Consider the following 22,449-nt stretch of genomic DNA (forward strand, 5'->3'; position numbering starts at 1 on the left):
AACTGAAGATTCTTCCCATTACTATTTGACCGACTTGGTAGATGTTTTTTCAGGGTTCAAACCGAACCGTAATTTTTCCTGAGTACCAATTTTAAGGCTTCTTCATTCATTCTAGATAATACTAAGTCAAATATAATCCAACTTCAAACTTGAAAATTCATTCTAATATAATCCAAACTTAAAATTTGTTCATAACAAACTACACAAAATACTATTAATTCGTCCTACATTGCATAAGTTATAATTTATAAAGCAAACCACACAAACAACCAAAGGAAACTAAATGAAATAGTCTTCTACAATTATGATATTGATAGAGTTTTAGGAGAATGTCTACTCATTACGAGTACGACCACGACCTATTTTGTTGCTTTTGTTACCACCTCGAGTACGAGGACCGTCATGACCACGACCTCGACCCCGACCACGAGCATGCATATCCTCTTCATTGGTTTCAGAACTACTAGGTGATGGCTGACGTTGACTAGTACCCACATCTCTACTCCTCTTTCTGCCCTTCTCTAAGTTCTATTTTACATATCAAAATGAAACAAACATATTAGTACAAACAAATATAGCGTCATGAAACATATTAGTAGAAACGTAAAAAAGGATCATAAAAAATAAAAACTTTACTTACCGTCTTGAAATATAGCGCCTTCCAATCCATATCAAATACACTTTTCTTCTCGGCTTCACGCATCTTCTTTTCTTGAGCCTTTTGGATATATATTGCCGCTTCCGGATCATTATTGATCACATGAGGATGACCAAAATGGTAATACCATTCCAAATAACCTTCTTCGGCTTCCTTTGTGCCTAGAGCAGGAATGAGCTCCTTCATATGGATTTGGTATTGTGCATTATTGCGGTCGTTCCAAACATCAATACTTGGCTCTGGTATATAGTTGAGCACGATATTGGCACTTTTTACGGAATAAGCATTAGCCAACAATTTGAACGATTCTTGAGTGACTATTTCTTGCACATAACCATATTGGCGAAGAACTCGACGTGGATTGGCCATTACGTACCCATGAGGATGAAACAAAGGCACGTTGTAGGATTCCAAACTTGAAAAAACACGATGATCAATCTCTTCTCCAAACTTATCTTTCTTTAGATTTATGTAAGGATCAAATATCACATCTTGAACAGTGAGAGCATCCATTTTCAACCTTAAAGCATCTATCTTCTCTTCTTTGTGCTTTACTTGGGTACCAGTGAATACAAACTTTTTTCCTGTAGGACCAGTTTAATCATCTGACCAAGTCGTAGAAGGTCTCATGCTCGAAAAGTGGTCATATACCCATGCCTAAAAAATTATATATAAATATAATAAATATATACATAAAACAAAAAAAGAAAAGATATGTATAACAAAAAAAAGAAAAGACAAATTATCTAAAAAAGACCAACATTCCCAGCAAGTTCAGTTGCTCCAACCCTCGAAGCTCTTCGAAAACTATCAAGTAAATAAGCAAGGGTGGCGGTGCCCCAAGCATACTTTTTGGTCCCATTGATATCTTTTAACCATTGTAGATAGTGAGCATTAACTCGATTCCCCGAGTTATCAGGAAAGAATATGGTACCAAGGGCATGCAATAGGTACGCGTTGGTTGTATGACGAGCTCTCGTTTCATTATCACTTCTTTACGTTTTACTACAGCGCCATGTGTTCCTCCAAACATATCTTTCATATTCTTCAACAGTATCTTTTTGACAGGTATAACTGGACCTTCTCTTGGTTCAGTTGGTTTATCTCCACCAGCCCACTTAAACTGTTTCTCCGTCTCAGGTGGCTCCCATCCAAGTGTGTCTTTGACAAGAGCATAAAGATCTGTCCAACTCATGTTGTTGTCAAAACCTTCGGAAACAACTTTTCCTTCAATGTTTAAGTCCAAGATTTGCTTCACATCATCTGGATTTATTGTCATCTCGCCGAATGGGAGATGAAAAGTATCGGTTTCTAGCCAATATCGCTCTCTAAAGGCACTTGCAATAATAGAATCAAACTCATGCTGATGGTATAGAATTCCACGACCTAACCCTGAATCCAATACAAGATCACGAACCGCTTCACATTCTTCACCTAACGGCCAATGAGCAGCCTTTTGATGTTTCATTTTCTTTACCGCAATTTCATGATCCTACAAAGAATGTATAAACAAAAAAATTGTTAAATTTCTAAATTATACCAAATAAATAATATATCAAGTTGAACAAAATCATGCAAAATAAGAGAAAGTTTGAGATTATTACCCTGCTTTCGCAAACCTTAGCAGCCCATGAATGTGGATAACCAAATAAGACGGCAGATTTATCGGGCGCCTCACCCCAAAGTGTACCATTCTTCTTCTTAGGCAACAAATTACTTCCTTTAGGAATATGCTTGCCTTTTTGTGAAGGTTTCTTCCTCGACTTATTTTCCTTCACTTGAGGTTTAGGTGTATCTTCAAGTGAAGCAACAACAACTTGTTTCCCTTTGCCTTCAACAACAAATTCTTCTTCTTCTTGTTGATTTGGTGTATCCCTAATAACAAGTTTGTACCTCCCGATATCACCGATAGTTCAAATTGATCCCCTTCAATTTCTAGATCTTGTAAAACATTATCTTCCTCTTGAGGTGCTTCAGGACATGTTGAGCTACTTCCTTGAATCATATCCTTCTTCTTCTTAGCATCCTTGTGGAGATCTCTATAATCTACCCCACAATAAATTTCATGGCGAGGTGTAGGAGTTTTTTTTGGCGTTAAATAATTTCCTCTCTTCTTCTTAGGCTTTACTCTATCCGGATTCCTGCAAATTACAAGAAGTTCCACTTATACAATCAGTATTGATAGATTAGTAACACAAGCTAATCTATTAAAAAAAAGTAATATTCAGGATAAATTACGTCTAGGTTATCCAAGAGAAAAACATAATCGAACCTAGCCGTAAACAATTATGGTTGGAAAATTCAGTCATCCAACCTAGACGTAATCAAACACGAAGTTTTTTGGAAAGATACAGGAAAAATTACGTCTAGGTTTTCCCTATAGAGAACCAAACCGTAGAAAATTACGTTTGGAAAATGTAGTGCACAAACCTAGACGTAAACCAAAATCTGAAATTTCTTCAAACATACAGGAATAATTACGTCTAGGTTGATCCTATAGAAAAACAAACCGTAAAACTTAAAATTACGTCTAGGTTTACAAAAGGAAAATTCAGTAAACTAACCTAAACGTAATACAACATTTTACGGTTTGATCCAAACTAAACCTAGACATAAGACTACATGCAAATCCTATTTTACGGTTGAATTCAATTAAACCTAGACGTAAGTTCTTCAATATCAAATTTTACGTTTAGAAACCTAGACCCGAACCCAGACGTAACACGAGCAGAAATGTAACTGAAACCTAATTTTACTTCGATTTCATTCAATCTAACCTATTTTAAGCACAAAAACGAGTAAACAAAGATGGGTTTGTTCGGTTATTAACTAACATACACCATGGGTTGTTGTTGAGGAGTTTGAAATTCTGATTCTTCAGTTGCTTGAATCGGTTGTTGAGGATGAAGATTTTGGTCTGGTGGTTGATTGAGATGCTGATTCCCATCACTGGAATCAGTTTGCTTCTTCCTCATCTTTAATAGAGATTTCAATCCGACGATGTTGAGTTTTCGAATCGCCAATTAATCGAAAACGATGAAGTGAATTGAAGTTGAATTGAATTGAATTGAAATTGAAGTTACTGTGGAGGAGAGGAAGAGAAGAAAGATGAAGAGGAGAAGTTTTTTTGTTGAATTAGAATATAAAAGATTAGGTTTTTAAGTTTTTATTTTAGTTCAAAGGTAATCTAGACATTTTGTTTTGGTGTTAGGATCTCCCATAATCACTTTTTTGGACACTAAATATCCAAGTGAAGCCCCTCTATTGAAGTGTGACGCCCCAATAATAGCCTTCATTTAGAAAGGATATACCTTCACCATTAGTTGTAGGAACAATCTCCTTTCCGGAATAGGAAGTATATGCATCAAGATTACTAGCATCAACTGTTAAATGATTGTTAGCACTAGAGTCCACATACCACGGATTTTCCCCAAATATGTTTGCAGAAGGGAGCATGGCCTGGATATTTCCATGAGGTTTTCATCCTTGGTAAGCAAAATGACTCTATCATTCACGAGCATCATGATCATATTTCCGGCAAATCAGTCAAGTAGGACGATCACCATATAGTAAACCTGAATGAGGAAGTTGAGAAGTAGCTTGTCCTGTAGGATTGTGAAGCTCACCACGACCAAAACCTCTTCCCAGAATTGAAGTAACTACGACCACCACCTCTATGAGAAAAAATAGAATATCCATGACCAGATCCATGAGAGTGACTCATAGGTGCAGTGAGAGTGACTCGTAGGTGCAGCAAAAGCTCGATTAATAGACTCCACATGAATAAACTTAGATCGTTCATTTATAAACGATTCTTTAATTAAAAGTAAATTGTGCAACTCAATACTAAACCAAGTAAGGATATCATATACGAATAGAAGTTGCAAAAGAAGCATGCTCAGAATTTAAAGCCGATAATGTGATGACGGCCAATTCATCATCAGTAACTCGAGAACCAACAACAACAAGATGATTAGCTAACAGTTTGATTTCATTTATGAGAGACGGTATAAATTTATCACCTTGTTTAACGGACACAAGTTTCAATCGCAGTTGAATTGAGTGATTACATGTGACTCGCACAAATCTTTCTTCAATATTCTTCCACAGCTCATGAGACGTAGCAGATCCAATTAACGAATCAAAAATCATTGATTTAATCCATAAAATAATACTTACATCTTCATTAATCCAGTAGAGTATTCTGGATTTTCAACATCATTATTTTCATTTCGAGTATTGGTATATTGAACAGGACAAGGATAACGAACATCAAGAAACTTCATCAGACGAAATTTGTGAATTACCGGAAGCATGAGAGATTTCCAAGTCAAGAAATTATCATCTTTGAGTTTAAGATGAATAATAGTTGTTAATTGATTCAAAGGAAGATTAGCAATTGAGTTTGAGGTAGGATTTTCCATGGATGTGGATGCAAATTCATGAATCAAACACGTTCAGAAAGAAAATAAAGAAACGAGAAAACATATCTGAGATCTTGAAATTATAGTGAAGATGAAACAAATTTGAGAGAATTTGAGTAATGTAATGATGAATCTGAGAAGAAATTACAGTGATTGTTCAAAGAAATGAAGATAGATCTGAGATAAATAACAAGATCTAACCAGATAAACTCTATTTCTCTGTATGATCGATACCATAGTTGTTTGTAGAGAACCAACCAAAACTATTATTATTCATTAGCAAACTCAGAGGTACAAAAGAGCCTTTATCTATCAGGCATTGCTCAGTTATAAACTAACAATAGTCGGCTACACACTGACAGATAACTGACAAGGACAGGCGGAAATACAGTTATTCAAAGAAATACTAAAGGCACCCTAGAACAGTTAAAGGCGTACGAAAAGACTAAAGGCACTCTAAGAGCAACTGCAGTGGTGCGATCAAAACCAAAAATCAAAGATCAAAAAAAAGACCAAATTTTGGGTTTAGTCCGTGTTGTGACGCAACGGTACATGATTAAAATTTCGTCAGGCGGACTGTTATGGCTGCGCCCCATTTTACACTTTCATCAGGCGGACCTTAAAAGTCCGCCCCATTTATATTTTTTGTAACTTTCATCAGGCGGACTTTAAAAGTCCGCCCCATTTATATTTTTTGTAACTTTCATTAGGCGGACTTTAAAAGTCCGCCTCATTCTTTTTCTTTTTTATTTAATTTGAATTTTCATCGGGCGTAATTTAAATCTCCGCCCGTTAACAAGCGTACTTTAAATTTACGCTCAGCAACAAGCGTACTTTAAATTTACGCCCGACTATATTAGAATTTGGGATTTGGTCGCGACCATATTTGGTCTGGAATTTGATCTTTGGTTGGGATTTGATCTTTACTCCGTCCCACTGTATTACGATCTCATCCCAAATTTTTGGTTATACTCGCCCACCGTGGATGCTCTAATGTTATTAAATCATATATCAAAAGTTCAGAACTACGAGGATATGTAATTGATAATTGGGTCCAAATAGTTGTGAAGAGTAACTCTAGACTCATGTTTTATGATCAGTATAATTGGACCATCTGAAATTCAGACACGACTCAAAGATATGGAATTTGTAGTGGATGTCACCACAAAAATCAAGTCCCCAAAAACCTACTTGCAATTGCTTGCTGATTTGCACAGAATAGTCATAGGTCTTGAAACTCACTTTGTTATGTTCTATTGTGTTCACGCATTTTTGGGTTTTAATGGCAATACCAATATTACATTGTGCTCCAAAGAAATACTTAACCGAACTGATGAAATCAAATTCTAGTGCAAATTAATTTTGTTTTCATCGTCAGTATTAGTCATTTCCAGCTACGAAATCAACTCCAGAGATATAAACACAAGTACTATAATTTGTTTACCCGAATATCTTAACCCTTGGGTTCTCACTCCAAATTTACACTTCATCACAAAAATCAAAGAAATGAAAACATCGACAAACTAAATGGGCAAAGCTTCACGCCAAAAGCATTTTAACTCTGCAACTTCTTGTATTTTCTTTTTACACTGTAGACGTGGGAGATTGATCATTCAAATTTTGCGGAACCATAGGGCTAAATAGGTTGTGGCCCATTATTTGCTAGATTGCTAAATCAATGATCAAAAAGAATTCTCAGCCAATACTAAATGTTGACTCCAAATTTCATATACAACGTTTTAGAATATCCATCTAAATTATAAAAATAATATCTTCATACAATAATTAAGTCTTTTTCTTTCGCCTTTTAATAAGAAATAATTCAAAACACGTAACATCTGGTTTAGGTCAGAAACCAAATAACAACAACTAGGTTCTTCCATAGCAGAAACCCGATTGTTACTAATGTTGGAACATTAAGTTATTACATATAAGTACAATAATTGGTTTACTCCAACATCTGATATCTCCAGCTTTTTTTACTTCAAACTTACACTTCATCACGAAAACTAAAGAATTGTAAACATTAACTAGGAAGAGTTTTCAAATGAGATATATGAATAACTAATCATTCCAGAAGTATTACTTAACTCAAGAAACGCTCATATTTTCTTTTTATAGTGTAGCTAATGCGTGAACTGATCATTCAAATTTAGTTGGACATAGAAAGAAAAAAAATGTGAACATGTAGGCAAGTATAATTCAATCCTACCTCTTATTCCATTTGAGTTCTTCTCCGAAAACTCACGTTCAGGTGTCTTGCCTGTGTAAATGGTCATAGTAACTTTGCTTCGTAATTCAGATAGATTTGGACATTCCAGCATGTGCATGCTCACTCTACTATTATTTGTGCATTTCAACCCTACCCATTGTACTCGAGTAATGATATATTTGTGCCCTCTATCATTATCGGAAAAAAAGAAATGAAAAATAGGAAAGACCTGATGGGCTAGTCGGTTGCTTAAACTTTACTTGATGGGGGATCAGACTGATCTGGGATTGTTCCTATATAGCCTGACAACTTCCCGGTTCCCATGTCCAATAATAATATAGTATGAGCTATCCATTCGCTTGTCATGCCGTGGAACCAGATTCAATATGTGAGGAGGAGGCTAACTTTTAGTTCAAACTTCAAATATCAAGTTCTTCCAAATTAAGGGTACTTTGTTATATTTGAATAAAGGAAAAAATTAATCCCTAGCCATTCTTTTATAAGTGCACACAAATCAAAACAATAAAATATCCCAAAAAATAAAATCAAAAACCGATCATGAAAGAAACAAAAAATAACCCCCAAAAATATCCGGCCATATTACAGCGACTATCTTAAGTACACTCCGTGGTTCCTATAGGTTTATAGCCGGATGTTTTTTGGGCTGTTTTTTTTCAGATTTACCTGGGCTATTGCAGTCCACCAAAATAACAGAAATTTGTCCGCTCATGGCAGCCGTGAACATGTACCTCTATTTGATCTCACGTGTTCTTTGTTTAGCATAACAATGGAGCTAATAGTTTTCAGTTGGGTTAACAAAATTTCCGCCCAATACAATGTCATTCATTTTGCACCAAAAATTCTAAAGCTCATTCTGCACCTTCAAACCCTCCCTTATTCTCTACCACAACAAAGTCATAAAAACAACTCTTTTTTTCCGTTTTCTCCAGCATCTCATAGTTTCCTCGGAGATCTGATTTTCAAAACCACATAGATATTCGGCAGAAAGAATATATATTGTTTAGTGTAACTTGTTTAAAGTTTTGGTTTCCTGCAAACCCACTTCATATATACTTACTTCACGACAGTTTTATTTCACAGATATATGCAAAAACAGTACGCTAGATTAGTGCAATATTTGTATGAGTTGTTTGGGCATGCAAATTAGAATGTTTCTTTATCCTTGGGCAGATGAAGTCAAAAATCATCTACACAGATATAAAGATAGAAATTTCACAGATCACTGATATTAAACGTTCAGAAACTAAGGGATTTTGCAAACCCTTGCATTTTGAATCTTAAATCTGACTGAAATAGAAAAAGTCAAAATCATATTATCTATAAGAAAAAGAGAGAACTTCAGGAAATCATAACTAAAACCATAATAAGTAGTCTTTCTTGATCATTCAAGTTCAATAATACCTTCCTTCCTAACACATTTTAGAACTATTGAGGTCTCTTCTCTTACATTCTACGGAAAATCAAGATCTTATAAACTTTATACAAAAAAGAGAACTGATCCAATTTACCTTTAATACACCTATTATTTCCTTTACATGTTAACCGAACACCTCTTCGTTGCAAATCGGGCATGCCTGATCAAAAACACCATAGTTAGTTCATTTTTGCGGTAATCACCGATATACTTTCTAATATGGCCAACTCTATAAATCCATAAAGCACACAAATAACAAGGCAATGTTGTCCGCTAGCAACTCAATTATGCATAAGTACAAGACTGTGCTATCCAGCCAGCTAGATATATTTATCATCTGATGATTTGAGCCCAGTTAATCCAAGTCAGGAGTTCCGCCAAAGGAAAAATAAACAGTCTGAAATCTGACTGCACCTAGTCATTTAACAGACAACGAGCCAGCCTAAAAATAAACGCCACCTTAGTTGACAAGAAGAGTCAGGTTATTGAACTCAGCTAGTTCCTAATAAATTCTACCGAGGTCCCCAACTCCCAAGTTCTACGCTGATAAACCAAATGTAAGCAAAAACTGCTGGAACTCCTCAAAATAAAACTAAGTCTAAGGTTCAGTTAGCTGACAGATGGTGCAACAATTTTGTGGCTTTCAATAGTAGAAAAGTATGGAACTAAAGAAGCATCTCTGTACAACTCTCTCTTAACGAGTTCAATATCAACTTATGTCAATTACGTATCAGAAGATCAGAACCACAAATATATGAAAAATTAGATCTATACTCTTACAAGCTTTAGGCGTGATAAAAATTTTGGACCATCTGACATCCAAGCTTGACCCAAAAATGGAAAGTGCCTGAAAACCCAATTGCAACTGTTTACTAATTCGTATTGAGGCCAAGTCATAACAATCTTGAAACTCACTTTTTTATGTTCTTTTCTGTTCAAGCATTTTCAAATGATCATGCCTATGAATTAATTTCCAAACGTCAATTCCTATGAATGTTTAGCTACGCGCAGTAGTGTGGATCTTAACTATAGAGCTAAAATACAGAAACGGTATCTAAAGATTTCAAAAGCAAGAGAAAACAATGAGCAACATAAAATGATTAGATGATAGAAAAGAGAAATTGAATCACCTTCTTGAGCTTCAACCACTGTGTGATACATTTCGAATGATATAAATGCCGGCATGGCAAAGTGGTTAGCATGTCTCGGTTTTTGTATTCCATACAACAGATCACACATCTGCAAAAGTTCAAAATAACCCGAAATGAGAAAGAAAAGAATTTCTTGACTCAGTTGCTAAACCATGTGGATGAGGGAGAAGGAAAATCAGTAAGTTACAACTAAATGGTACAAGTAGATTGGATTTACGTACTCGTCATGTTTTTCTTTCTTGGAGAAGAATCCTACTTTATACTTAGATGTCTCCAAGTAGGCAATAAGCTCATCCGACAGACCTTTACTCTCAGTTCCAACGGATTCTCCTAGTGATTGCAATTGCTGGGAAGCAAAAAATAATCCAGTCAGGTCGTGCATAAAGTAAAATAACAAAACAAAACTGAAGCATGAGTGAATAACTATCACCGCTGGTGGAAACGGAGAATATTTATGCCAAATAGAACAATGCACTTCTTGTGATGATCATCAGAAAGTTGGATGTAGAAGCGAAAAATTTCTCATAGTAATCATTTTACCTTGAATTTGAAGCGAAGAGAAAGAGAGATATTGTTGTTCATTGACAACTCACCTCATAAGTCATGTTATCCGGGTCAATACTATCTTGTCTTACAGCCTGCAGTTTAACATAGAAACACGTCTTAGAGCTGGATATCAAATTGATCATAGACGGAAAAAAAATGTTAGTGGAAAGATGAAACTACTATAGGGATAAAATTACCTGGACTGAAGTGTTTGTAGTATTGACTTCTCTGTTAACTGCAAAAACAATTAAAAGATGTTTATTTCTAGATGATCCATTTGCATAAAACAAACTTGCCACCCCCAAAGATAAACAATGCTAATCCAGTTTCTTATTACAAACGTTTATTTTGACTATTAATTATCTGGTTAGAAGTTGATGGCAGAAGCAAATATCCACAGTGGACACCAAAAAAAGGTTAGCTGATCAGTACTAGGGATTAGAAGCTTTTTTCACAAAGGTGAATATCAAATATCCTTGAATCTAGAAAAAAAAATAAACAAGCAAAGTTCCTGTTTTGAGAAACTGGAAGGTCTCAAAAGATAAATAACTGAAACATCTTCGCAAAAGTGATAGTTTCTTGAAATTCTTAAACATTAACCTGAGTGGAATTCAAAGTAAAGTTATGGCTGAGAGTTGGTAACAGTTAGGCTCATTTTTTTGGAAATTGTCCTGCTAATAGAAACCTCAAAAGATAAACATATGAATGTGCTTTCCACGAGCCAAATGCATAAATGTGGGCAAACACGCATCTCACTGATAAACTCTCAGGAGCGAACTTTATTTAAGCTTTTCTTTTTTATGCAACTACTGCACAGGAATAGGATAATGAGACAATGTATTAGCAAGATCCAGATTTAGAGATAGAATAGTGATGATAAAACATAAATATTGGGTTTCTGTTCCCAAACACACAACGGAGAGTCGTGTATCTGTATGGAAATCCATAGCCCAAGTAACCAAAATAATGCACGCCAACATGGGCTAACTAGTGTGAAATCATATAAGTCGAGCCAAATGCATCACAAAGTTGATAAAACTTACCTATTTCAGTTTCTGAAGTTTCATCAATTAAGGCATTATCAATTTGATTTTCCAGTTCTTGCAACTCCATAGCTAAAGCTTCATCTAGCTCCACTTGTGATATGATCCTACGACCTTGTGAAGATTCACCTTCCTTTTCTGGAGCCTTTGTTTCAACACCTCTTTGTTCGCGTTCTGGAACCTTTGTTTCAAAACCTCTTTGTTCGCGATTGACAACATGTGCAGTACTAGTTGAAGCTTTAGCTCTATCATTCCCACCACTTACTTGAAGTGATTGATAAACACTTTCCTGTTTCAAAATAAACCAGACATACGAGTAATTAACCGAACATTCAACTAGAGACACAAATAAGCGCAGCATCTTTATTAAGTATAATTACCGCGACGCCCCAATTAAACAAACCACCTAGAGACATAAACGAAGCACAACATCTTTATAACGTATAGCTAAACCGCGAATTCATGCCTACCTGATATGGGAGAACTTCTTCGAGGAAAAGATCGCCGTCACCAAGATAATACCCATCGAAATTCTCTTCAACTACCCCATGAACCGCAGAATTCACAAAATGAATATCAACTTGATGATGAGTACTCCCCCTTGTCTCAAAAATTGCCTTCATGATGACTCGCTTCAGATCGAAACGCTAATCCCTCTTCTTCTTCTTCTCCCCAAATTGAGAATTTGGAAGAACCCTTTATTACCCTTCTCCTCTTCAAACCAACAAAAGTCAGTCAACCACAAATCTCTATTTCCATCCACAAATTTCTACAAAAAATTAAAATTTAGAAAAACTACACAAACTGAAGCATCATGATAGCAACAAGAACCAATGAATTAATGTATGAATTGACTACTTCAACAACCTTCAAACACATCATAACAACTAGAATTGACTCAAAATTCAACAAACCCATGTTGTGATTTTTTCAAATACTAAATAAAACCACAAGTAAAATGATAAAGAACACAAATTTCAAGCCCCCACAACAATGGGTTCTTCAGAAAAACTAAATTATCTACTGTTCACTAAAAAAATGGAATTCAAGTACATAAACAGAGAATGAGGAAGATCAAAGATCTTACCTTTTTAAAAGAGAAATGGGTACTTGAACAAAATCAAAAGCTTTATCTATTTCTGAGTTTGTGTTGAGAAGGAGGTACTTATTGGAATGAGAAAATTCCACTGCTACTAGTACTAGTTATGAAGGGAAGAAGGACACCACCCCACACCCCTTGTGAAGTTGTTGTTGATTTTTTTTGTTGATTGAATTGACTAGTGAAGAAGAAGAAGAGTGATGAAAACAATTGGAAAGTAGGAGTGGGATCCACTTCTCTGTTTTGAAAATTTTGTCAAATAAATAATACATTATTATTAGAATATAATTGGTTTACAACCAATCACCATGGATGGGTTGAGGACATTTGTCATGATTCTCATCTCTTTTACATAATTTTTCCAAGTTCATTGTTAAAAAGATGAAAAGATAAATTGAAAAGGAGTGGAAATTCCTTTTTGCTACCAAAGTAACAAGTGGAAAACAGGAAGCTACCTTTTATTTACCAGCACAACATTGTGTGTGGTGTGTCCTGGTTGATGTTTTTGTACAGGGTCTAGAGTCTCTAGACTGTTACCATATGAAGCAGTGACTTTGTCCAAAAACAACATTCAAAGACACTCTAGAGTCTAGTACCACTTCCTCAAGATAGTTATATGTCTGGATGGTTACATATTATTGATTGTGATGCTGCTAGATCAGAATTGTTCGAACAACGACATAGAATAAAAAGATGTCCACCCACTGGCCTCAAGAATTACTTAACATTAAAATAGTGTGCACATGAACCTTGGGATTGTGAGTTTTAATATCTAACAATTTTACTTCGGTAAATTTTTTCACCGTGTTACAACTCCTGTTACCACTTACTAGTAGTAGCATGCTCATGTTACTATAGAATCTTTATTTCTGGGTCCTTGACTGTGGATGCAAACAAAACAAACAGTAAATTCATCGTGTAGATTACGATTGTTTTAACTCAGCATTGGAGAAACCACCGACAGTTGACAATGGGGGAGTAGCCTAGAATAAAAGAAAGGAAAAACACTGTCAGTATGGGAAAACCGACTGCACATAATTTAGGCATGTATACACTTTGTATCCTTGGGTGATGCAGAAAACCTCAGTCGTGTAATCTCCTACACTTAAAATTAAAATATGACTCGAGACAAACAAATAACTTGAAGACCTCTAAAAACACGTCATTGCTTAGGGCGTAAAATTTACGTCATAAGACAAATAATTGACTAACCCATACTTTCTTCGAAATTTCACAACTGTTCTTGAGAAAGAAAATCAAAAGATGAAGGCAGAAAGCACCCACTGGTCATTGTCATATTCCTGACTAAATGGGAATAAATTCTTCTTTGCAACTTGCTATAAACATCACTCGCTCTCACTCTCAGTCTCAAGGCTGTTAACTTAAGCTTAACAAATAAGAAATCAAGTTCACGGGAAGCATGACTATAAAGTCCTTGTCAAGATTCCCATCATCAAACTTGAAATAAACAAACAACAATCTTCTAAGAACAATTTGCTGTTCATTAGAAAAATTCATTGTCCCCACACGGTTTCACAGAACCTGTTTTAGACAACCTGTTGGGGTCCTTGCTTTGTTTGTTTGCGAAAATTAGAGTTAAAAGAGGTGTAGAAATTCACCTCAATTGACAACCATAGCAAACAAACAAGCAACAGTTAGGGTAATAAGAAACAAACAGCAAGGGTAGTCTGTGTATGTTGACAGGATTTCCTAGAGTTACAAACCAACAGTGTCACCCGACAGTAGATTACCATGCCACAGTACTGAGTTTATAGCTTTATACAGACACATGAAGTTCATTAGCAACTGATCCTACCAGCAGAAACATAGGATGTGGTAGCAAAAGAACCACAAGTTTAAAGGACAAAGTCTTCTAGAGACAAACAGACCAAGAGAACCAAACATATTGCTGCCAGTGTGACAGGGAGAGCCACAGACTGATCGAATGATCATTCACCACCAACTTGTCTCTTCCAAGAGTCTTCGACGATCAGCTCATCAACTCCCCAATCTTCATAACTGTTCACATACGACAATAGTAGAGGCAATAATATTAGCTTGAGTTTTCAGCGTTTAAGATAAGAGGTAATAACCAGTAATTATGTATTAAATGCAAAACATACCTTCCATCAGGCAAGTAGCGACGGATGGTGAAAGGTATCTTGCGTGCCCGGAGTTCCTTCATGGCAATCTGAACATAAGAGAACAAACAAAGGTTATAAGTAATCTGCCAAACAACACTCTCATGTCTAATGATATAATGTCTTTTATTATGCATATGGAGTGGGTCCAAACACAAAATTTGTTAACCAACTTACTTTAAAACTTCGTATGAGTAATGCTTTTCTACTTAACGTTATTAATTATCTAAAAGAATTAGATGCTGGTACATTTTGAAAATTGTTTCATAAACATACTGACAAGTCCTGGCTGTTTCTAGTGAGTTATAATCAAGCCAGCAGAATCATGTATTCAGTCCACTACCCTTAATCCCTACACACTGCAAAGAGTCAGATTATGTCATTGAAGTTTTTGATTCATTGGGATTTGTCACTTCCCAACTAACACAGAGAGGCAATCAAGCAAAGATAATATAGTTAACTGGCATTTCAGCTTCTTCCTTCTATTAGAGTTATTCATCAGGTCAGCCTTTTCTTAAATGATGTGAACAAATTATTTCAATACCTAAATGTCCGACCTGGTTCGAACTCACCCTTATATGTACTACCTAGCTTCTACCTAAGTAGGCAGTTGAAAGAAAAAAAATCCAACTAAGTTACACCCTCGGGTGAGTTTTCTGTCCTGGTTACAACCACACAATATCCTAGAAATCATTGATTACCTTACCTCAATGAGTAAACTATAACCAATACCTAGCTCTTTCTGGATCTCAGCCTTTAAAGATGTATATTTTCCTAAATCAAGGTAACACACGGTCCGTGAAGCATATACCTGCGAGCATTTAGACCTCAAATACAAACTGAATGCTCCACGCTATTCAAAAACCTCTTAGAAACCCCATTTCTGTTTCGCCAATTCCAGGATTTTCTATTTAAGCATTAGTTATTATATAAACCAATAGGTTGCTAGCACATTTTGAAATTTTTTTCATACACAGACAGGTCCTCCACTGTTCCTAATAGGTTAGAATCCAACTAGCAGATCTGTATTCCCTCATTGAAATTTCAGTCCACTAGGCTTTCGCTTCTCCGACTAACAAGAAAATTATTTACCTAACATTTCAGCTTCTTCCTTCCATTAAACTCTAATAGGTCAGCGTATTCTCTAAATAATAGGGGAACCTACTCTTTCAATATTTGAATATCCAACCTAGTTTTCATCAGTAAATTTATCATACATCACGACTACATCGGTAATATTACCAAATTTTCCAAAAAAACTACTCAGTTCTTCTTTAGTTATAGTAGACAGTCCACCTACGAATATCTTCTTAGTGTTAAACCAGTCATTGTTATGAACATCATCACTCACACTAATACTGTTATTTGAACTGTTACCATGTGTTTGATATGAACTGTCGAGTTGCTGTTCAGTAGTCTACCATTGAACTCGGCCCTCGCCTGTACTACTGAGCTTCTAATGTGAGTAGGTAGTTGAAAACTTTTTTACAATTAAACTTCAACCGATATCCTAGATTTCATAAATTCCCTTACCTCAATGACTCCTGTAAATCATACCTGGCTCTTTCCATGGTCTCAACTATACAAAGTCTCAACTTTGTCCATCATCAAAGTATTAGTTGGTTGTGAACTGAGCATTTAAGCCTCAAATAGAAAGAATGCTCCAAGCACTTTTACAAAGTCTAAGCAATCAAATTATTTCTATTTCACCTATTCCGGCTTAATTCAATAAAATGTACTTCTAGTGCATCTAATAAGTTTGAAAAGAAAAAGTCAAAGGGCAAGAACTTCCTGCTTCTTACCTCAAGGGGGTCAGTCTCTCCCTCCAGCTCAACCATCACTGGTGCATTCATGCTGTGAAAACAAAACATAACCATTGTTAGTAGAAGCTCTTCTCATCTCAAAGAATTACAACATTATCATTCAAACTTCAACTCAAAGAACACAATATAAAGCCTAAAACGTCATATACCTAATCTGCAGAGCGCGGGTACCAAGAATTCTTGCTCGTTCATACTTAGTCATAAACTTAGACGTCTTTCTATCTTTTTTAACTGGTTCAGCTTCCTCTTTCTCTTCACCTTCTAACACCACTTGCTCAGCAGCCTCGTCCTCATTGTTATTCTCAACCTCCTCTTCTTCTCCTTCCTACAAATTTTCATAATCACAATCAACAAAACTAACAAAATTTTACCAAAAAAATACCCAACAAAAGAAAACTGATTCATCCACTTACCATAATATCCTCAACTGGCTCATCCTCGTATCTGTAAGAGAGTAATTTTTAACAGATTAGTTCAAAAGATCGAGATTACAGTAAATTAAAAACCCTAATTGAAATTTTTTGGGGAAAATTGATAAGAAAGAATAGAAAAGAGAGAGTTACCCCATATCACCCATATCATTATCATCGTCAGCCATTGATGATGATGTTGTTTGAAGAAGAAGACGAGTCTGTGTTCTGGGTTTTAGCTGTTCTTCGTCGCTTCACTTTGTCTAGCTCTTCTCGCACTTGAACCCTAACTTTTGTGAGCGAAATGGGTTATTTTTTCTTTTAAATGGGAAAATTGCTCTGAAATTTTATTTCCGCCCAGTATTTTTCGTTAAACACACTACACTGTTTAGGGTAAGTTTTTTTTTTTTTCTTTTTTTTTTTTATAAAAGGAAGCGTGCATAAAACTAGAAGTCTATTATTGGGCGTCACATTCCAATAGAGAGGCTTCACCCATGATTCTAATGTCTATTTAATTGGTTAAGGGATATCCTAAAGGTATTTAAAAAGTCTAACTTACCCTTTCATCTATTTAAACCTAATCAATAAAAATACTAAAATCAAAATCTTTCTTTTTCCATCTCTTCCCCTAATCGTGATAATCGACAACCCAATTAAACATTGATAATCAATTCAAGAAAAAGCTGTACGTAAATATACATGATTACAACAATTTCAAGCTTTTATGAATTAGTTGTGGTTGGGTTTGAGTTTGTTACGGTTGGACTGTAGTTGCTTAAGGATTTTAATTACGGTTGGGATTTAGCTACGGTTGAGCTTATGTTACTTTTGGGTTCTGGTTACGGTTAGGTTTTAGTTACGATTGGGTTTTACTTACGGTTGGATTCAGTTACGATTGGGTTTTAGTTACGGTTGGGTTCTGGTTACGGTTAACTTTAGTTACGGTTGGATTTTAGTTACTTTTAGATTTAGTTATGGTTGGGTTTTAGTTACAGTTAGGTTTTAGTTACATGGTTACTATTGGGTTTTAGTTACAGTTGGATTCGAGAAATGAAAACTTCAGTCGTAACTTGTCTACGGTTGATCCCGGAAAACTAAAACCCAACCGTAACTGGTTTATGATTAGGTTATTCTCAATTTTAACCAGTTACGGGTAGGATTTCATCATAACCTAACCGTAAATCCCCCAAGAAGCTTAAAAAAGCCAAAATTTTGACGTATTTCTACCAATTTTTGGCAATAAAGACGACAATGGAGCTAAGTTGGATGTGTACCTAATTTTTTTTTAATCACTAACTTATTCACTTTGATCGATCAAAATCTAGGGTTTTGAAAAGAAATCCCCCAAAAGAATAATATTCCCTCTACTTTTCTTCACTTTTCTTCCACCAAAACTAACTTCTTATTTGATTTAGTTTATTCACCAAGTATATAAGAAATTCATGATCTAATAGCTAATTAAATAATTAACATTAATTGATCGAGGGTAGTTTAGCCATTGTAAAAATACTTTAGATAAGGGATTTTTTAAATTACTAACGGGTGACTTGTTTTTGTCCTAATAGTGAAGCCCCTCTATTGAAATGTGACTCCCCAATAATAAACTTCTAAAACTAGGAGAATAGACTTACAATGTGGGAATTACAAAGGTTGTCTAACCATATAGCCTTTCTCTGGCTATCCCAGCTTCTAGAGTCAATAATAACATCTTTAAACTTATTAAGATATTTAGCTAATCTGTCTGTTATATTGTTACAGCACCTTATAATATAATAGAAAATAAAATTGGGAAAACATTCATTATGATTTAAAGCCTTCTGCAAAATAGCTTTGCATCTCCGGTTTTGAGCAAATTGATTCTTCTTCCTCCCTTTTATGACATTCAGGTTATCATTGAGAAAAATTAGTTTTTCATGCCTACAACCTTGGACCCATTTTGTTGCTTCTCCACAAGCTTTTGATTCAGCTTCATCGGGATCATAACAACAACTTGTCCCCCTGCAAAGTCGCTGACTTTTCCTGCATTATCCATCATTACAATGCTATAAGCATATCTCTTTGTATTATTTTGAAAGGCAACATCGAAAAAGACACAAACAACATTTTCATAAGGATCTGACGGCCCAAATTTGCACTTGGATGCTTACATTCACAAACGATATCTTGTTTATGGTTATCCCTGTTGTTGTCTTGGTTTTTTTATCAACTGAGGAAGCTCTTTCTGCAAAACAATAATCAAATCTTTAGGATTAGGAGAAACTTTATCAAATACGACCTTACATTTATAATCCCAAATATGCCAGAGAATATAAGCATAAGTGTCTCTGTGGTTCTTATCATTTAGCCAATGCACACACCATTCTTTAAAACTCAAATTATTAGCAGCATAAAAATTGGATATAAAGATAGACCGCTCCAAATAGCTTCAGAGAATATGCATCTCGTAAAAATATGGTCAACATTTTCACTCACCCTGGTATTGCATAAAGGACATTGAATTTCAGTAGGTATATATCTTCTTAATCTTTTTCTAACAAGAAACAATCTCTAATAGCTTTCCAGAGAAAAACTTGAACCCTAGGCGACACATTTTAGCCCCTTGATCTTCCCTTTTAGGATTTCATTTGTATATTGTAGCATCGTATTTTAGCCCTTGATCTTCCCTTTTAGGGTCTCATTTGTATATTTTATAACATCATGCTACTACTTATATGACACGTAACAGGGGATAATTTTGGGGATGAGAAATATTTTCGAAAAACAACTTTATTTTTCTTTATTAAATAATTGTGGGATTACACAAGAGTAACTACCCTAGGTCCCCAACATAGTTATTCAGTACAATTTAAGTTAAGAAATTATTATTGTTAGATCCCAAATTGTTTTCCAAATGGTTCCTAGCCAACTGTTGTCTGCTACATGATTTTGTATGTTGCTTGATTGGCTTTCCCGTTATATGCCGAAAAGTGTATTATAGGGTTTGACGTATCAAATGATTGATTTATGTGATTAAATAAAATTTCTCTAGTCATCTTATCATGCACTTGACTCCATAATAACATGATAAACATGCATTTTTATTTTTATTCTGATTAGAGAAAAGATTTTATTAAAAGGAATTAATTTGTAACGAAGATTTTGTCCTTCTCCAGACTCCTAGCTAAAATATCTGGCGAAAAGTGAAGTCGCTCGGGTCTACCATTGGTTCTTGAGTGTTTTGCAAGTGCATCAGCAACACTATTAGTTTTGTCTTAGCATAACTACAACTCCATCTAGAAAAATACTAAAGAATAAAAACACACTCTTAAACAATAGTATCTATTGTCCATTTTATACTTCTTACAATACATTAATAACGTTTAAGCAGTCTCGTTTTATCTGCAACACTTCAATAGCTTTATCTTTTGCCTATTCGAAAGCCTCTAAAGAAACCAATGCCTTTGCTTGCTTCTCATTTATAACTTTCGTATTATCCCTTCTTGGGACGCCTTGTGAGCCGGGCTTTTAGAGATGAGTTTGGCGAAGCTAAGTCAATTTCGGGCCACCAAACCCTGCAACAGATGAGAAGAACATATGCAAGTATTTTTGGTCGAACAAAAAGACCCCCACCTTCCCCCCAAATGTACTTGTCGCATCATGCACGCAATATTAATCATAATCCGATTGGTAATGTTAGTTTTATGAAAGAAGCATCAAACATTATTTTCTTTGTTGAAGCAATGAGAGGGTTCCAATCATCACTATGTGGTCTTATGTGGTCTTAATAACATAACGGAATGAGATGATATATCACATTCACAATCACTAAAGATTTTTTTTATTGTGACTATGAAATCATTTGGCCTGAACTGAGCTTTACAAACACCATAGCAAATCTCTGTTTCTAGCAAATATATCTAAATTTTTCCTGCATGACAGAGTCAAATAAGTTATTTACAACAAACAGGTCATGGAGCCTCAACCAATGATAAATATCAGTAGTAGCATTTAGACCTATTATAGGAATATCTAGAGCAACCCAAATTATTTGAGCATCAGAGCATTCCATGAATAGATGATGACAACTTTCAATGTAAGTATCACACATTGGACAATCGACATCAATATTATTAACAAATCTGCCTAATCTGTTGGAGAAACTCATGCTTAGGTGGCTTATTTGTGCAAATTCTCATAATACCTTACCTTCAGATAGATTTTAGAAGTTGTAACTTTTCGACTTGTAAAAGAAAAATAAAAATCAAAAAAATCAAAAGTTAGGTTGGGAACAAAATTTGAGAATGACTTCTAGAAGTCATAAAGTTAACTCTTTATGATTTTTTTTTTAATTTCTGGAATTGGCTTATGCTTCTGATATCCAAACACCTTTTTAAACATCCAAAGGTGGGAGCACGTTTCAATCTTTGTACATTTGGTCCTCTTTTTACATTTCGACCTACTCATTGCCCTCGAGCAAAATGATACTTGTATGCTAGAAATTCATTTTTGTTGCCTTTTAACCACAAAATTGTTTAGACCTCGTTTTGGAAAATAAAATAAATTTATATGGTTGATGGCATAACCAATTTTAAGGCCTTAGCTAAACATATTATTCTCTTTCTCTGAGGTGATAAGAAAAATCTAAACCCTAAGCATCGTTTGTTTAGATCTTCTCCCATGGGAGAGAATCTGAGCAACCATCTCAAATCCCCTCTTTTTTCCTTCTTCTAATATCCTTGCTATAGAAATCTTAGTAGTTTTAGGGTGTTCTTTTCCAGTTTTTTCGCCTGGTTATTTACCTTTCCCTTTTACTGTTATAGATCTAATATCTTTAGCTTAAATTTGTTGTTTTTTAGATTTTTTTTGTGCTATTGGACATGGGGATGATGAGTAAAAAATTTGTATCTCCGTATTTCAAACATACTACATCTTTTTGTTTCAGCAACAATTCCTGGATTTTCGGCTTCAACTGGCTCTTCAGCTTCAACAATTATTACAGCAGTTTCAGCAACAACAAAATCACTAGTTTCACGAATGGCGATAGCAGAAATCTCAAGAATTCTCACTATAGCATCAACTACAATCATTCATAGGAAAATAACAATCTCCGACAGCATTCCAAGATCAATCGTTTAAAAGAGCACTCGGATCCTATCAGTAATGTCTCCTCATTGTTTTGATTCTTTTTCTGGTAATTTGGTACCCCTTGACAAGGTGTGTCATTAGGCGTGGAAGAAAATAGTCATTTGTCATATCAGAAAAATCTTGAGAGACGGAGTGATCATTTCATGATTATAACCTTCCTGACTAGTACATGAGAGTTATTTGGATTGGGGGAAATTAGTTCTTCCAAACCAATTCCATCTAACATATTCAAGAATAAGATCAAAAAGGTTGATTTGTCTACTACAATAATTACTAACTTGATCAATTTTATAGGTTGTTTTATAAGTTTTTCTGTTGTATACTCATGTTGCTCTCTTGATCTTGATGTTTTTGTTGAAACTATTACCTATAAAGAAGTTGAT

At 35.1% G+C, this 22,449-nt stretch overlaps 3 protein-coding genes across 4 annotated transcripts; all 3 read right to left on the reverse strand.

Moving 5' to 3' along the window:
* Positions 1–1,436: 1,436 nt before the first annotated feature.
* Positions 1,437–3,508, reverse strand: LOC113273570. Its single transcript, XM_026523244.1, has 3 exons — positions 3,497–3,508; positions 2,263–2,799; positions 1,437–2,150 (listed from the first exon to the last, which is right to left on the reverse strand). Exon 3 carries the CDS (start codon positions 2,124–2,126, stop codon positions 1,530–1,532), a length of 597 nt encoding a protein of 198 aa, XP_026379029.1. The 5' UTR covers positions 2,127–2,150; positions 2,263–2,799; positions 3,497–3,508; the 3' UTR covers positions 1,437–1,529.
* A 5,108-nt stretch (positions 3,509–8,616) lies between these two features.
* On the reverse strand, positions 8,617–12,722 carry LOC113274834 (E3 ubiquitin ligase BIG BROTHER-related-like). 2 transcript variants are annotated; one of them, XM_026524233.1, is made up of 8 exons: positions 12,557–12,722; positions 11,940–12,238; positions 11,470–11,758; positions 10,624–10,661; positions 10,474–10,518; positions 10,102–10,226; positions 9,860–9,968; positions 8,617–8,889 (listed from the first exon to the last, which is right to left on the reverse strand). In XM_026524233.1, exons 2-8 carry the CDS (start codon positions 12,090–12,092, stop codon positions 8,854–8,856), a joined length of 795 nt encoding a protein of 264 aa, XP_026380018.1. In that variant the 5' UTR covers positions 12,093–12,238; positions 12,557–12,722; the 3' UTR covers positions 8,617–8,853. The 2 variants fall into 2 exon arrangements, with proteins under 2 accessions (XP_026380018.1, XP_026380017.1); XM_026524232.1 differs by having other exon boundaries at positions 11,940–12,183; positions 12,557–12,717.
* Positions 12,723–14,204: 1,482 nt separating this feature from the next.
* On the reverse strand, positions 14,205–17,254 carry LOC113274835 (DNA-directed RNA polymerases II, IV and V subunit 6A-like). The gene is made up of 6 exons (XM_026524234.1): positions 17,096–17,254; positions 16,946–16,976; positions 16,682–16,857; positions 16,512–16,563; positions 14,692–14,759; positions 14,205–14,587 (listed from the first exon to the last, which is right to left on the reverse strand). The coding sequence occupies exons 1-6, from the start codon at positions 17,128–17,130 to the stop codon at positions 14,518–14,520; spliced, it is 432 nt and encodes a 143-aa protein (XP_026380019.1). The 5' UTR covers positions 17,131–17,254; the 3' UTR covers positions 14,205–14,517.
* Positions 17,255–22,449: the final 5,195 nt, after the last annotated feature.

Source organism: Papaver somniferum, chromosome 4, assembly GCF_003573695.1.
Source record: "Papaver somniferum cultivar HN1 chromosome 4, ASM357369v1, whole genome shotgun sequence".
Lineage (NCBI taxonomy): Eukaryota > Viridiplantae > Streptophyta > Magnoliopsida > Ranunculales > Papaveraceae > Papaver > Papaver somniferum.

What these genes read in the sequence shown, in the direction of transcription:
- LOC113273570 (XM_026523244.1), bottom strand. Translation starts at nt 2,126, where the DNA reads ATGAAACATCAAAAGGCTGCTCATTGGCCGTTAGGTGAAGAATGTGAA.
- LOC113274834 (XM_026524233.1), bottom strand. Translation starts at nt 12,092, where the DNA reads ATGAAGGCAATTTTTGAGACAAGGGGGAGTACTCATCATCAAGTTGAT. An exon ending in CGGATAACATGACTTATGAG is followed by an intron (nt 10,227 to 10,473) that starts GTGAGTTGTCAA and finishes TTTGCTTCCCAG; the next exon opens with CAATTGCAATCACTAGGAGA. An exon ending in AAGAAAGAAAAACATGACGA is followed by an intron (nt 9,969 to 10,101) that starts GTACGTAAATCC and finishes GAACTTTTGCAG; the next exon opens with ATGTGTGATCTGTTGTATGG.
- LOC113274835 (XM_026524234.1), bottom strand. Translation starts at nt 17,130, where the DNA reads ATGGCTGACGATGATAATGATATGGGTGATATGGG. An exon ending in ACCCGCGCTCTGCAGATTAG is followed by an intron (nt 16,564 to 16,681) that starts GTATATGACGTT and finishes TTGTTTTCACAG; the next exon opens with CATGAATGCACCAGTGATGG. An exon ending in GAGAGACTGACCCCCTTGAG is followed by an intron (nt 14,760 to 16,511) that starts GTAAGAAGCAGG and finishes TCTTATGTTCAG; the next exon opens with ATTGCCATGAAGGAACTCCG.